Raw genomic sequence first — 16769 nt, forward strand, 5'->3', positions numbered from 1 at the left:
CCAGCTAGGGCTGCCTCGGGATATTTCTATTGTTTGCAGCAAAACTGGATGTGCTTGACGGTACACGATGACGTTCTGCTGCACCGTTTACATCCTTTTCCAAGCCAAGCCGCTACTTCCTAGAGCGTGTTTGTTGTGCCCGGAATTACTGCCGCACAGTCGTCGAGTCACCCAACCCAACCAGTGTGAATAACCTTGAGTGAAATTTATTGATTTTCTTCCCGCGCACGGTCCTGCTGCGATTCGCTTTTTTTGTTGTTGTTGTTGCCGATCCCTCTCACGTGCTCACCTTCTCTGTCACTCACACGGGCACTCGCACTATCGTGCTAACTGATCCTTTCTCTCCGGAAACCGGATAGAAGGTGTCCCCGAAGGATGTCTGACTTTTCCGTTAATCTCGACGCACGGAACTGATATTAATGCAAAACCAAGCGAACGAAAGAGTGTACGTTTACTGTCGATCTGTATGTAAAACGAGCATATCACGTGTTTCCTACGGCAAACAGCAACGTCCTGGTTTAATATTTCAAGCAAAAATTGCCAGTTTTTTACTATAAAATTCACCTTTTAATTACAATCGCCCAAAACATGCCATTCACATTGTCACTTCCTCACATCGTCCCATTGAAACTATTTCCTTCCGCACTCTGCCCTTGCCCATCTACCCCATCGAAACAAGCACACGCACACACACACCGCCACTAAGCGATCACGCGCGGATTTTCCCTTTTTCACGCACTCGCACACAGCGCGTCACGAGCGAACGTCACGACCGTACTAAATCCTCTCCGCCAGCGGTGCGAGTGCGGATGCTATGCTTTTTTTCTTTCTCCATCCGAACCGAGTTTGCTGCTTGTTTGCTGCCCGGTCGAAGCTGAAGGGGACCGCATTTTCGGTACAGTTCGGTGTCGGTTCGGTTACGCATTTCGGAGATTTCCGTCTCGGTTTTCGGAACAGTTGTAATATTTTGCCTTTCCGTGCTCTCCGAGAGGAATGCAGAATCCACGGCCGTGAGAGACCTATCCGATACCCAACCACGGTCACCCAAGTTCATCCGGGAAATTCGGAAGCGAGTGAACTCGGGTGCTATAAAATGTATCCTAGGGAAATGTGAACCATGTCCTCGTGCATAGGAAGCTTTATGGCGGAGGGTTTATCCCCTCCAGTTGATGACTGGTTGTGATACAGGTTTGTACGATGTCACGCTGTTGCATTGGATCTGCTGCAATGTTGCGGCAGAAGTAGAACCTACGGAAGGATCATTGCAATTGAACCTATTGCTTTTGTGATTGTAGAACCTTAGCCATATTTACAGTTTGATAGCAAATGAATAATTTGATTTGGAATTTTTGGGGTAAGGTGTTGAATATCCTTAGCTACATTCTACTCAAATCGTGTCAAACTTGCTTCACAACTGGTTGGTCCATTTACACCTTCTTCAGCCCTTAGACTATTGACCTGCAGGACATTACAAAGCAACACTGGTGAACAAGGAAGTTACGATAGAAGGAGCAGATCAGCGCATCGGCCATAATCACTCAGGAAATTCCCTCTTGACGATCATCATGAACCATCATTATTTTATAGTTTATTATTTCGTATGAAGGTTCTAACGAAAGTTTTACAAATTAAACTCAGTTTGAAAATGTGAGCACGTGACTTATAGTGACATTTCTTGTGATGTTGTTTCGATCGTTCCTATGATACCGCTTGACACCATAGTAACAGTTGGCCAAGGCTACTACGAGCGATTTATCATCACCTAGACGACGACTCTGACAGCGGTATTCCACTTTTGCCTTGAATATTCCATTTTTTCTCACTGATGATGAAGGCATTGGTTCACTTGTTCTAGTAAAGTGCGAATCTCATTCACTTTCAATTCCAGGGGTGTACAAACACGAGCACTCCTTCCTCGGTGCTCTGTTTTACCTTGCTACGGCCTATTTATTTACGACACTCACTGGTGGTGATATTTTAATCAATGGTAATCGTTTTAACCTCACGCTTCTCCACCGTATCTTTCGCTGCGGATTGTTTTTCGCACAGTGTCCGATACGCCCTATCTCTGTTCCGGTGTACGTAATTGATAAACCTCGTAAAACAACATTATCTACACATTAAAGTGGGCCGAATTATGACCAACGGTGGTAAATAATCGGAACCCCATAATGCATGTGACGATTCGCCTAATAAATGACCACGACGCGCCTGATGGAGGTTTCAGTATCGAAAACGCAACATCCCCGAGCGTTGGTGCGATGAAGCAAACATTACCATTGCTGGAAGGCATTGGAGCCTTCTGCCTGTTGTTGCTGTTGGGTTTCCCCTGTGGCAGCACGGGTGAACTTATTTTGTTTCCGATTAGTGAAAATGACCACGTCGTCGAATCGGTTTGTATAGGTGTGAACGCCGGGATCTTCCCGCATCCGGATCCGGCCCTCTGCCACGTGTACATCTCGTGCACTTTTGAGCAACCGATTGTTTACCAGTGCGCTGCAGGATTAGTCTTTGATCCGTCCTCACTTCGCTGCATTCCAGGCGACCGTAATGAGTGCGCGGTGAGGAATGAACCGGACTGGAACGAGGTCTGCGCGGCCGTTTCGTACGCGTTCTACGCCAACCCGAACGTGTGCTGGGAGTTTGTGTTCTGTTCATACGGCACGGTGAACCGATTCACCTGCCCGGTGGGAGAGATCTGGTCACAGGAGGATGGAGCCTGTTTGCCGGGCAATCGGGACACCTGTGAAGTGCTGGACATTGGCAACCTCTGTCAAGGACGTCCGGACGGTGCAATACCCCATCCGATCGACTGTACGAGGTACTTACAGTGTACGAACGGTGCAACAGCGGTGTTGGAGTGTTTGCGCGGAGAAGTGTTCGATGAGATCCTGGGACGCTGTATAGTGGGCAACACCGACACCTGTCAATCGACCGGTGATTTGTGCCGTGGAGTAGCGAACGATCTTCGGCCACATCCAAACGAGTGTCATCTGTTCGTGTTCTGTTCGCTCGGTGAAGCATCTGTACTGGTCTGTCCGCCGAATGAGATCTTCCGTCCAGATATCCGATTTTGCGTCCCGGGTGATCGTGATACGTGCGAGTTCAGCAGCGTGGAAACGGCATGCATTGGACGTCCACCGGGCGTTGTACCTCACCCAACGTCCTGCGAGCTTTATCTTTCCTGCAACAACGGTGTATCCACTGTCATGACGTGTCCTGATAACACCATCTTCAATCCACAAACAGGTGTCTGTGCCATCGGTGACCGTGACACTTGTGTCGTTACCGAGGGTCTCTGTCTGCTGCAACCCGACAATACTGTGCTGGAGCATCCAACCCGTTGTGAAATGTTTATCATCTGCCAGGGAGGCAATGCCATTGTGAACCCCTGTCCACCAGGCGAGATACTACGAGTGGAGGCTCAGTTCTGCGTCCCCGGCAATTCCGACACCTGCGAAAGATTGCCGCTCGAAAACATGTGTGATGGACGGGACGGTGGTTTCTTCTTCCCGCATCCGACGGACTGTGCGCGATTCATTTCGTGCCAGCAAGGAGTGGCCCTAGATTTGGCATGCGAGCCGGGAAATATCTTCAGCGCACCGGCTCAATCCTGCATCCCGGGCAATACGCAAACGTGCACTCCACTGACGGGAGTGTGTGCCAGTCAACCCGATGGCACTGTACTGCCCCATCCCGATCGTTGTGACTTCTTCATCTGGTGCACGGAAGGACGACCGACTGTGAACCCGTGTCCTGCTGGGGAGATCCTTCGACCGGACGTTCAGTTTTGTGTGCCCGGCGATGCGAACACTTGCGAGTTCGTTCCAATCGATCTGATGTGCGTAGGCCATGCCGATGACACGCGCTTCCCGCATCCGACGGATTGCGCGCTGTTCCTAATGTGTCAGGGACAGAACGCACTGGTGCAAACCTGCCCAGCTGGTAGCATTTACAACGCACCAACGCGCTCCTGCGTTCCTGGCAATCAAGCTACTTGTGAACGGTTTGATAACATTTGTGTCGGACGTCCTGATGGGTACATTCCTCATCCTACCATTTGCACGGCCTATATCTACTGCACCTCGGGCATGGCGGTTTTCGAGCAGTGTTACCCTGGCACTATATTCAACGAAGAGCTTGGAGGTTGCGTCGTTGGTAATACGGACACATGCGTCCGAAATGATGGTATGTGTGTAGGACAACCGGATGGAACAATTTTGCCACATCCGAACGAGTGTGATCTTTACATTTTGTGCATGATGCAACTGGCCGCTCCACTACGATGTCCACCGGGTGAGATCCTCAATGCCGATGCGCAGTTCTGTGTACCAGGCAACGCGGACACCTGCCAATTCCACCCAGTGGACACCATGTGCCAAAACATGGCGGACGGAGCAATTTATCCTCACCCGAACGATTGTGCTCAATTCGTTGTGTGCAGTGCTGGACTGGCAATAGTGAACGATTGCCCAGCTGGAGAAATTCTACACGCTCCCAGCAGTAATTGTCGACCCGGCAATACCGCTACCTGTGAGTTCATCGACAATGTGTGTCAGGACCAGCCAGATGGATGGGTGATAGAGCATCCGAACCTTTGCGGACATTTCATCTGGTGCCAGGGAGGTGCTGTACAGGTGCAACCCTGCCCACCGGGGCAGATCCTCCGACCAGATGCTCAGTTCTGCGTCCCGGGAAATCCATCTACGTGTAGCTTCGAACCAGTCGATCGGATGTGCATTGGAATGCCGGATGGATCCATTTTTCCACATTTAACTGACTGCCGACTGTACGTCCGGTGCCAAAACTCGCAAGCAGTAGTGGAGAACTGTCGTCCCGGAACTATCTTCCTGGCAACGGCTCAAAGCTGTGTAGCTGGAAATGGAAATACCTGCTCATTCCTCGACGGTACGTGCGTTGGGCGTCCCGATGGAGTTCTTCCTCATCCGCAGGGCTGTGAACTGTTCCTGATATGCACCTCGGGTACCACCTCAGCGCTTCGCTGTCCAGAAGGGGAGATCTTGCATCCCGAGTTCCTCGTGTGTGCGGCTGGTAACGCAGATGATTGTTCGCTGGCTCCGGTTACCACCGAGCCTCCCATCATCTCGGTGTGCGAAGGACGTCCTGATGGGAATTACACTCATCCGCTGCTGTGCTATCTGTTCATTCGTTGCACGAACGGAGACACGGAGATCCTAACCTGTCCGCCAAACCAGATCTTTGTTGGCGCTATTCGAGATTGTGCTCCGGGCAATCAGGAGACTTGTATTCCGTTGTAAATGTTGTGGTGAAATATGTGTGGTATTGATGCACAATAAATAAGTCAATAAATCAATAAAAATTTCGTATCTGTCTGTTTACTTCTTATCAATAAGACGATTTACTGATGAAACCAGTAAGTGGCCTATAAATTGGATTAGTCTTACCCTTGCGGCTCATTTTAACGATCGGTTTTTATTGATTGATATGTTGATAAAACCCTGCTATTACGTTCCAACGGTAAGAGTTAAATGGAAAGTAATGCGGCAACCCGATAAAGAGGAAATGGTCGTGCAACAACTCCAGAAGAAGAATATCTTTTGCAGACAGTCTGACTACACCATGAATTCATCACTTTTTTCAGTTCAAGGTTAAAGCAAACAGCTTCATATCTGCTGTTCACTTTCTCAAATTCCAATCATTTTTCCTAACTTTTATTGAACTTCACGACCTCACGAATACAAGACCATTTGTAAAAAAAATTACTCCCTCCGTTGCATTCCGGAGCACAACTCTTGTGCACTAAGTGATAGTGCTTGTCCTCAGCTCACTACCCATTTACGCGACAATATCACGACATAAATTATGATTGTTTTCCCGGTGCCCAATCACTCTACTGGTTTTTTCAAAGCAATCTCTCTAAAAAGATCTAAGATGCAAGCACTGATACGCTGCACTCAATTCCGGCAGCGACCAAAGATAACGTAGCAGTTCGCGATCTGTCTTAAATTACCGCATCTCACGCGTTGAAATCTTCAGTATCGTGGTGACAACTCGCGAGTGCAATGAGGAAAAAGTTGAAAGCCGAAGCAGGAATTCTCCTGTTGCTAGTGCTTGTGGGCTTTCCAGCAAGCACAGCGGAGAAAATAGTGCATACAGTTGGCAACACTGATCACTCGCTCGATTCGGTTTGTGCTGGTGTTAATGCTGGAATTATGCCTCATCCGGATCCTTCCATGTGTTACGCGTTCATTACGTGCACATTTGAACAACCGACTGCCTATCATTGTGCTGACGAGTTTATCTTTGACCCGATCACACTTCGCTGCATCCACGGCGATCGGGACCTGTGTCCGGAACGAAATGAGCCTGACTGGAATGAGTTTTGCCTGGAGGTGTCGTACGCGTTTTACCAACACCCCAGTATCTGCTGGGAGTTTGTGTTCTGTTCGCGCGGCACGGTAAATCGTTTTTCGTGTCCGATTGGCGAGATCTGGTCACAGCGAGACGGTGCCTGTGCGCCGGGAAATTGGGATACCTGTGAGCTGCTTGACGTTGAAACTTCCTGCCAGGGTCGTCCCGATGGTGTGCTGGCTTATCCAACTGACTGTACCAGGTATCTGCAGTGTGACGATGGGAAGACAACTATCGCTGATTGTCCACGTGGCCAAGTGTTCGAACAACTGGCAGGAGAGTGTGTCGCGGGCAATACGGAAACGTGCCTGCCTATCGATAGCATCTGCCAGGGCGCAATCGATGGAACAGTTCTGGCACATCCGAATGAGTGTGATTTGTTCATTTTATGTCAAGCAGGGTCTGCAAACGCACATCAATGTCCGGCCGGCGAGATACTGAACGTGCAGGCCCAGTTCTGTGCTCCTGGCCAACCCGACACCTGTCAGTTTTATCCAGTGGACACAATGTGCCAGAATGCAACCAATGGTGCGATTTTTCCATTTCCGGATGATTGTACGCAGTTTGCTGTATGTAACGGTGGGCAATCTTCCGTAATGAAATGCCCAACGGGACAGATTCTACACGCTGCCAGTGGATCCTGTCGACCAGGCAATACTGAAACATGCGAGTTCATTGGAACCGTATGCCAAGATCAACCCGATGGTTTTATGATCGCGCATCCGAGTCTGTGCGCGATTTTCATAATGTGTCAAGGTGGTGCCGTGAGAATCCAGTCTTGTTCCCATCACGAAATTCTACGTCCAGATGCTCAATTCTGTGTACCGGGAAATTCGCTTACCTGTGAGTTTGAGCCAATCGATCGGATGTGCATAGGACAGATCGAGACAGTAAACTATCCACATCCAACGGATTGCGCAATGTTTGTGGTGTGCCATTTGCAGAATGCAGTCGCACAAAGCTGCCCACCTGGTAGTGTTTACCACGCACCATCACGCTCCTGCGTTCCTGGAGACGAATCCACCTGTGTGCCGTTTGATAGTCTTTGCTCCGGACGCTCCGATGGGATCGTTCCCCATCCGACAAAGTGTACCGCTTTCGTCTATTGTTCCTCCGGTCGGCCAGTGTTTGAACAATGTGCACCGGGTACGATCTACAAGCAAGGGTTGAGTGGTTGTGTGGTGGGCAATACGGAGACGTGCACACACGCCACCAACATCTGCACCGATCACCCTGACGGAGCGATGATGGAGCATCCGAACGAATGCAGTCTCATGGTCATGTGCATGATGCAGCAACCAGCAGTGTTGTTCTGTCCTGCAGGTGAAATATTTAACAAGAATGTTAAATTTTGTACGCCGGGCGATGCCAAATCCTGCCAGATACATCCGGTCGAGCGTATGTGTGGGAATATATCCCACGGATCGGTGTATCCCCATCCGAACGATTGCACTCAGTATGTTCGTTGCAATGGCGGCCGACCGATCACCACGGCTTGTCCAGTCGGACACGTCCTACACCCTGGCAGTGGATCTTGCCGGCCTGGCAATACCAACACATGTGAGTTCATCGAAAACGTATGTCACAATCAATCCGACGGCTCCGTATTGAAGCATCCCAGCCATTGTGGACATTTCATTTGGTGCCAAGGCGGAGCGATGTCCATCCAACCGTGTCCCATTGGGGAGATCCTTCAACCGGACACTCAGTTGTGTGTGCCTGGAGATGCAAACAGCTGCGAGTTTCATCCCATCGATCAAATGTGTTTAAACAGGGCTGATAGCACACGCTTCCCGCATCCTTCGGAATGCTCACAGTTTGTAGCATGCCAAGGCCAGAAGGCAATTGTGCAGAGTTGCCCTAGTGGAAGTGTCTACCACGCCCCAACGCGTTCCTGCGTTCCCGGCAACGAAGCCACTTGCGAGCGGTTTGACAATATCTGTTCAGGGCCTCAGAATGAGCTCATTCCCCATCCACTGGTTTGCACAGCTTACATTCACTGCACCTCGGGCATGGCAGTGTTCGAGCAGTGTGCTATAGGAACGGTATTCGATCGAGAACTGAGAGGTTGCATCTTGGGCAATACAAAAACATGCGTACGGGTTGATGGGTTGTGCGAACAGCAACCGAATGGAGTGATTCTTGCACATCCAAACGAGTGTGATCTTTACGTCATGTGTTTTGACCACGAGCCTTCCCCACTACGGTGTCCAGCTGGAGAGATCCTCAACGCACAAGCACAATTCTGCACACCGGGCATGGTTGATACCTGTCAATTCCACCCAGTGGAGACAATGTGTACAAATGTTCAGGACAACACCGTATATCCTCACCCGGACGATTGCGCTCGGTTTATAAAATGCAACGTTGGCAAGGCAATAGTGAACGATTGTCCAGCTGGAGAAATACTACACGGGTTGTCCAAATCATGCAAACCGGGAAACGCAAAGACGTGCAAGTTCCTCGACAGTGTTTGTCACGGGCATCCAGATGGATTTGTAGTTGAGCATCCAAGTCACTGTGGTCACTTTATAAAATGTCGGCATGGAGCTGCAACGGTTGATTCCTGTCCGAAGGGAGAGATCTTACGTGCAGACATGCAGGTCTGTGTGCCAGGAAATACATCTACGTGTGAGGTTGAACCTATCGAGCGAACTTGTGTGGGGAAGCCTAATGGTCGAGTTTATCCGTATCGTACCGATTGCCATTCGTACATTCGTTGTCAAAGCTCGGTGGCAGTTGTGGAGAACTGTCGTCCCGGAACTATCTTCCTCGCAAAGGCTCAAAGCTGTGTAGCTGGAAATGGAAATACCTGCTCATTCCTCGACGATACCTGCGCCGGACGTCGTGATGGAGTTCTTCCTCATCCGCAGGGCTGTGAACTGTTCCTCATGTGTACTTCCGGTATCACGTCGGCTCTAAGCTGTCCAGAAGGGGAGATCTTGCATCCCGAGTTCCTCGTGTGTGCGGCTGGTAACGCAGATGATTGTTCGCTGACTCCGGTTACCACCGAGCCCCCCATCATCTCGGTGTGCGAAGGACGTCCTGATGGGAATTACACTCATCCGCTGCTGTGCTATCTGTTCATTCGTTGCACGAACGGAGACACGGAGATCCTAACCTGTCCGCCAAACCAGATCTTTGTTGGCGCCATTCGAAACTGTGCTCCAGGTAATCAAGGGACTTGTATACCACTTTGAATAAATATAATCCAATTATGACCCCATAAAAGTGCATAAATAAACTATCAAACTAATAGCTCAAATGCGGTTTCTTTACTTTGATTTTACATAATCTGGTGTGGTGGAACATGCTTATTTAATTATCACAATTGTGATTCGATACTCAAAACTTAACGATTCGCTTGCAGTTGAGTATGAAATAGTTTGAAAGGATTTCTAAAGGCTTGTGCATAAATTAGTAAAATTTTTGAACCAAGAAGCTACTCAATTTTTTACACAAAAGTTGACAGAGCAACTTATGTTCAATTATAGTTATCTCAACCGATGTTCCGTACATCAAAATCAGATGCATCATTGAGCACTCCCCTGTTTTAAGTGAGAGTTCTTGTTACAAGATCAAAGTGGTTGGCGAAAAAACACCGTTTCCCAAACTGGTGGTGAGCCGTGCCTCCCAATGATAAGCAGGTGCTATTTTTAAATGACTTCACTGATAACGTACGATCGTGGGAAGATAAATGCAAGAAAGTCCCCGTCTCGCACCGGTCTCGTCCACCGGCCAGAATTTCACCGCTCAATAAATATCCAAATTTGAAGCGAGCTTGGCTGCAGTATCCTCAGAGACATCCAACTGGAAGTTGTCGCAATGAAAGAACAATTGTTTGCCGGTGCACTGTTCCTGCTGTTGATCAACTCGGCAGTATCAAAAAAATTGATCATTTATAAACCATCGATGTACGCACTGCCCTTGGAAGATATTTGTCCAGATAGGCAGGTTGTGCTCCTGCCTCATCCGGATCCAACCCTCTGCCAAGTGTTTGTAGTGTGCCTGTTCGGTCAGCCTACGGTCAATGAGTGTGTGGAAGGATTTGTATATGACCCAAGCTTACTTTCCTGCATCCCGGGTGACAGAGCGCAGTGTGTGAATATTTCCGAACCAAACAGGAAACAAATCTGCCCGAACGCATCGTATGCTTTCTTAGCTGATCCTAATTCGTGCTGGAACTTTGAGTTCTGCTCACACGGCGTGGTAAACCACTTTGCGTGTCCGGTGGGAGAAATTTGGTCACAGCGAGATGGTGCCTGCCTACCTGGCGATCGGACGACTTGCGAATTGCAGGAAGTTCCCAAAACCTGCAAAGATCTTACCGATGGTGTGTTGCCTCACCCAGACGATTGTACCAGATATTTGGAATGTTCACACGGTGCAACCACGGTCGTCGATTGCTCACATGGACAAGTGTTCAACAGCATGCTCGGTAAGTGTGTAATTGGGGACGCGGAAACAGGCAGACCAAACGAAGACATATGCAATCATCACACCTATGGAGAAGCAATCAAACATCCGAACGAATGTGGTTTGTTCATTAGGTGTGAAAAAGGCTTTGCTGTAATAACCGAATGCCCAGCCGGTGAGATCTTTAACAACTACGTAAAGTACTGTGCACCTGGAGATGCACGCACCTGTGATTTCTCCCCCATGGAGACAATATGCCAAACGAAGGAGGACGGTACGATTTTTCCCTACCCAGACAACTGCAATCAATTCGTTCGTTGTAGTAACGGAGTCGCGGTTACATGGAATTGTGTGGAAGGATATATTCTGCACGCTCCGAGCGGTGCTTGTCAACCAGGAAACGTTCAAACGTGCGAGTTCATCGAAGACGCTTGTTACAACAAACCCAATGGGTGGGTGATCGAGCATCCCAACTTCTGTCAGGTTTACATCCGCTGTGAATGTCAAACCGTAACCATCGCGAGGTGTCCTCTCGGGGAGATCTTCCGTCCAGACGTGCAGGTCTGTGTGCCTGGCACGGCAGTCGGTTGCGCTTACGATCCTATCGAGCGAATGTGCATCGGTAGTCCGGATGACCGAGTTTATCCGCATCCGACCGACTGCCAGTCATACATTCGTTGCAGAAGCTCACAGCCGACTGTGATGCATTGTATTCCGGGATCAATTTTCCGTGCGACGACCCAAAACTGTATTCCCGGTAACGCTAACACCTGCTCGTACATCGACGATACGTGCGTTGGGCGACCTGATGGATTCCTGCCGCATCCACAAAGCTGTGATCTTTATCTCGCTTGCCTGGCAAGTTTCACGTTAGCCTTACGCTGTTCAGAAGGACAGATCTTCCACCCGGAAAAACTCGATTGTGTGATAGGTAAAGTGGATGATTGTATCTAGTCTCCGGTTACCACTGAGCCTCCCGATCGACATGTCCCGATGGAAATTACCCTCATCCAGTACTTTGCGCTCAGTTCATTAGCTGCAATAATCGTCCAACGGATTTAACCTTTGATAGTTTGATATTGAGCGCTGCGTTGCAGGTAATCAATAGACTTGCATACAAAAAAGGATCAAGGTATCATACAAAAAAAGGTTCAAGAAATATGCTGTACAAGCGAATGCATAAATCAATAAACGCATGCTTATCGTAACATACCGTCTACTTACTTGCTATCATCACTGCGACAAACTGATAAGGCGCTTCGTGATGGTGATGGTTTCGCACGATATATAGCTCAGTATGCGCAGCGACATGAAGCTGTCACTGTGGTGGCTTCTCATCGTGATCGGTGTCGGGCTAAACAGTGTTAAGGTACGCGGAGAAAGTCATATAAAACGGTTGGCTGTAAGAGAGGGTCGTAGAGGTTTTACCCTTTTAAGCTCCCGAAGAACGATCACCTCCGAACCATTGTGCTGTACCAGGTGTGTGAAATCAGTTGGGGTTTTGTTTTATCGAGAGTTGCTGTTTACAATGTGCCACTTTTCTCGTTTGCAGCAGTGAAACGGATTTCAAAAACACAAGTAAATGTGGCCCAAGAACGGCAGAACACGAAGAACGTGACATGATGACCGGGACGCCCTATTTGACACTGGCACTGAAAGTGCTGCTGATGGTGATACTTTGCTATACGCTGTGATAAGAATGCAAGTGTAGACATACAGATACAGCTGTATTTGTGAATTGCTCTTCCAACTAAATGAACCTTTGATTAGATTGTTGTAGCACGGAAGAACGATATCTTATCAACGGTAGTATCAGCACGTGAGAAACATTGGACTTAATGTTAGGCTAGGTTAGATAAATAAAAACGAGCATTTGCAGTTGTGTTTGTGCACGCGTGCCTTTTATTCATTGCCCCTCTTTACATTAGTTTTGTGTGTAAGTACATGTTTGAAAGTTGCCAGAAATACACTCTTCCTCCGCTGCACTGTAGATCATACCCGGAGGGCATGATTGTAGTGAAGAGATCCAGAAGATACACTTGAAGTACTTCTCACATAGATAAGCGTGCGAGTGCTTACCAAAGGCGCCACAGTTAGGTGATGCCCTGTTCAGCTCGTTAGTCGAGACCACACCCGGCAGGCAGCGTTGGTAGTTCCAGCGAAAGATAGTACCATCGTCACAGTTCTGGATCACCTTATCCTTGCAGTCGACGTACACACCAACTTCGTACGGATGTTCCGCCAGCAGTAGCGATTGTCTGGCACATGCTTCGGCTTCCAGCGATGTGCCTTGTCGTTCGACATACTCCCCACAAGGAAAGCCGACACCACATGCTAGCTTGTTCCAGGAAAATTGTTCACCCTGTGGACAGGCGTGTATCACCCCGCTGCCATCCTCGCACACGACGTATTTGTCACAGTCGGTTGCATGGGCCTCAATACCATTTTCCTTCGTCAGGCAATATATCGATGAAGCAGACGTTGACACGGGCTCCGGCTGATGTTCATCACAGGAGTACGTGTCGGATGCTACACAGCGTTTAGTAGCGGGATTAAACACTTTACTTTCAGTACAGCTGAACAGAATACGTTCACCACTCAGACAGCGATAGTATTGGCTGCAAATCGATGGATTTGCAGTTAGTTCGTTTTCTTCTGCACAGGACTCTGTACTCTGGCCGTTTATCGAAGAGAAACAAAACGCCAAAACCAGTACGATTTTGTGCAAAAACTTCATTTTGACAGCAAGTGTCTGACTGGTCCAGACATTCGTCAGATGTCTCTATTTAAGCTTGAACTTGACATCCCTCAGTCGAACGTTTGTTAACCCTTGCTTAAGTGGTTTTCAATTCTCGATAAAACCAATACATCTAATTCTCTTCAGATATCAGCACAAGCGATCAAACTCGTGCATTTTATTCAAACAATCTCTCGTATGCACAGTTACGAACCTTGCTTCATCTTATCACTAATTCAACAGGCTTGAACAGTCAAGCACGCTTCCCTTCACGCAGTGTCCGACGGCTGGATCGAATACATAGAAGGGTGGACATGATTCGAGTCGCACTTGTTGCCGCACGCAGGAGATGAATCGGTTGCATTGGTACGGATGAGCGTAGCTGCCGTCAGTGCGGTTGGCGCAAAAGTGCTCTCCGACGGTGGCCCCCACGCAGGACTGGGCGTCTCCAGCCAGGCAGTCTTGGTACAGATCGTTGAAGACAGTGCCGGTTGGGCAATGATGGTTTTTCGGTGGATCCGACTGGCAGTGGATGTATTGGGTGCAGTTCATGGGATTTGTGACGAGTCTACGGCGTACGCCATCGCAGAAGAATGATTCCCAGGATGGACGCCGCTCGCACTCCGGTTCCACCGTAGTGCTGGACGGTTCGGGCGTGGGAATAGTTGTTGTGACCGCACTGCACTCGTACTGTGACGCTTGCACACAGAACTGTACCTCCGGTTGGAATACGTATCCGGCTGGACAGGGCACCACAACCGGTGCAGAAAGAATACACAGCACGTACTGTCGGCAATCGGTTGGATGGGGGTAGGTTCCGAAACGTACGTCTTGACATAAGACGTTAAGATCGATCCCATTGGCAGAAGGTGCATTCCACAATGCACCAACCAGCAAAGCAACGTACAAAATGTAAAGCGCCATCGGATGTTGTTTGCGCCGTCGTACCACAACGTTAACTACAGAGATAAGTGAATAGTGTAGCTTCTTTTAAATGCCAACTTTATTTGATAAGCGATCGCCGTGGTATGGGAACTGGATAACAAAATGCAAGCTGCAGTTTTCCGGGAACAGATCTTTACTTGTTCCGCGAGAAAGCGCAGTTAAGGGCTCTCTTGGTTGTAAATGCCGATATAGTGCAAGCTAATCAAACTGTTGTTGAGGGACTGATATGTTGTAGGTATTGGGATGGAATAATGTAAAGAATTGCAGATAAATTATATTTGGCGACAGAACGAATTTACTAATTTAATTTCTGTTTTTTTTTCCGCTGAAATAATAAATTAACAATTAAAATTTAATTTAAATAAAATCAATGAATCGATCAAGCATTGTTAGAATGTGTCCACTACACGAAAGAACCGTTTCACTGTGCGCGAGGTGTGTTGCGATTGCATACTGTAAGGCGCTAAGCCGCTCAGTGAAATGTTCCATTCGGTGACGCACGCTTAGCGCACATCTTTTCAGCTCAAAATTTCGTAACGTAAAATACATCAATCGTATCGTATCACACTGCCGATTGACCGAATCGATGATGACTCCCAACATTGATTGTTCCACATTACCTCGCACTTTTTGGCGCTGAATCGCGCGATTGTTTTCGTACCTGACCTCTTTAACACTTCTTTCACACCGCTGGAACACCCCAGACACGTAAGCCGAAAACAGCAAGTAGTGGAAATCCTGATCGCTTTCTAGACCTGTTTGTCATTGATAAGACAAATCTATTAAAAACACAATTTTCGATACACAACGGAATGATTCGGCACCGTTTCTTTCATCCGTGATTTGAGTTGTGATTGAAGAGATATTTTTAACCTTCGCTCGCCTATCAGGCTGTACTGCAGGAAGAACAGATTTTAGACTAGGTCATAAATATCACAAAGTCCAGCGATCCGGATATAGCAGATCATACCATTGGCATGCCTTGCGCGAATAGTGATACGAGTCTCGGGAAACCTTATCAGTTACCTCAAAATAACAGGTGTAATCTGTGCGGCTTATTGTGTGGTGAACGATTTACGATAAATCGCCCGAAGTCTTGAGAAGCTTCTATATAAACAGCGTTCATCGTACGGTGGGTCATACACAAATCTTAGACACCCGCAACGAGTTGGTTCAGAGGGGAGTGACATTGTGAAAGATTTATAGCGAATCAATGAAGACTTTTTTGGTATTTCTCACCGTTGGAGCGTTGGTGGGTGCCGTGTTGGCAGTCAGTGAACATGCGAACAGTGAGGTATCGCTCCGTCGTCCAGGTGGAGGTAATCGGCCAGGCGGCGGAGGTGGTGGTGGTAGTGGAGAAGGCAACAGACCCCAACCAGCTCCAACTTCAACTACAACTCCAGACAGCGGTGAGAGCGTTGAATCCAACGAAGATGCTAACGTAAATGTTTGCGACGGTTTGCTGATTGGCATATTGGAGCATCCGAGCAGTTGCTTCAAGTACATCAGCTGCTACAAGGAAGTTGCCACCGAGGAAACATGTCCCCCGGACACAATCTTCGATTCGGACGAGATCACCTGTGTGCCGGGAAATCAGCGTACGTGTCGGAAGGAGGGCGAAGAGGTACCCCTGCCAGGGGACATGTGCCGTGGCATTGTGCTTGGTACGATGGTACATCCGGAGGACTGCAATAAGTACGTCAGTTGCCTGTTGGGACGAGCCCGTGAGCGTTCCTGCCGCCGTGGGTTCGTGTTTTCCGAGCGTCTGTTTGTGTGTCTCCCAGGGGATCTGAACTCCTGCACCGTCACACTGTTACCGACTACGACCACCGTTGCGCCGGAAGAAGTTCGCCCACTACCCAGTGACATCTGCCGTACGAACAATGTGGCGTTTGGTGTGCTGCCCCACCCGCAGTTCTGCACTCGGTACGTTACCTGCACGCTGTGGATAGCTGGGGAACGAGAGTGTGGCCGGTTCCAAGTGTTCAGTGAGCGATTTTCCATGTGCATGATCGGCGATGTGAATCGCTGTCGGCCAATTCTTGGACGAGACGCTGAGTTGGAGGTAGTTTAGACAGCAGGTGGAAATGCTAGGATAAGTGGTATTTAAATAAATAATGTTTGTAACGAATCATTAATCGTACTGCGATATGGAAATAGTCTATCGACTTCGCTTGAAGTAGAACTGATACGCGAGGATATCCGCATCTTACTGAAGTCATTACGCAACGATTAATCTTCCGGCAAATATCAGAAGCGATCGAATCCTGGTTGCAAC

The 16769-nt window shown here is 48.5% G+C and overlaps 5 protein-coding genes across 5 annotated transcripts; 4 read left to right on the plus strand and 1 right to left on the minus strand.

Moving 5' to 3' along the window:
* The first annotated feature begins 2261 nt into the window (after positions 1–2261).
* On the plus strand, positions 2262–5279 carry LOC128710270 (multiple epidermal growth factor-like domains protein 11). The gene has a single exon (XM_053805315.1). It carries the CDS (start codon positions 2262–2264, stop codon positions 5277–5279), a length of 3018 nt encoding a protein of 1005 aa, XP_053661290.1.
* A 765-nt stretch (positions 5280–6044) lies between these two features.
* On the plus strand, positions 6045–9593 carry LOC128710269 (uncharacterized). Its single transcript, XM_053805314.1, has one exon. The coding sequence runs from the start codon at positions 6045–6047 to the stop codon at positions 9591–9593; it is 3549 nt and encodes a 1182-aa protein (XP_053661289.1).
* A 2525-nt stretch (positions 9594–12118) lies between these two features.
* Positions 12119–12503, plus strand: LOC128709381 (uncharacterized). Its single transcript, XM_053804379.1, has 2 exons — positions 12119–12288; positions 12362–12503. Exons 1-2 carry the CDS (start codon positions 12119–12121, stop codon positions 12501–12503), a joined length of 312 nt encoding a protein of 103 aa, XP_053660354.1.
* Positions 12504–13777: 1274 nt separating this feature from the next.
* LOC128709286 (uncharacterized) lies at positions 13778–14470 on the minus strand. The gene has a single exon (XM_053804274.1). The coding sequence runs from the start codon at positions 14468–14470 to the stop codon at positions 13778–13780; it is 693 nt and encodes a 230-aa protein (XP_053660249.1).
* A 1234-nt stretch (positions 14471–15704) lies between these two features.
* On the plus strand, positions 15705–16565 carry LOC128709304 (uncharacterized). The gene has a single exon (XM_053804291.1). The coding sequence runs from the start codon at positions 15705–15707 to the stop codon at positions 16563–16565; it is 861 nt and encodes a 286-aa protein (XP_053660266.1).
* The last annotated feature ends 204 nt before the right edge of the window (positions 16566–16769 follow it).

This window comes from Anopheles marshallii, chromosome 2 (genome assembly GCF_943734725.1).
Source record: "Anopheles marshallii chromosome 2, idAnoMarsDA_429_01, whole genome shotgun sequence".
In the NCBI taxonomy this organism is placed as follows: Eukaryota; Metazoa; Arthropoda; class Insecta; order Diptera; family Culicidae; genus Anopheles; species Anopheles marshallii.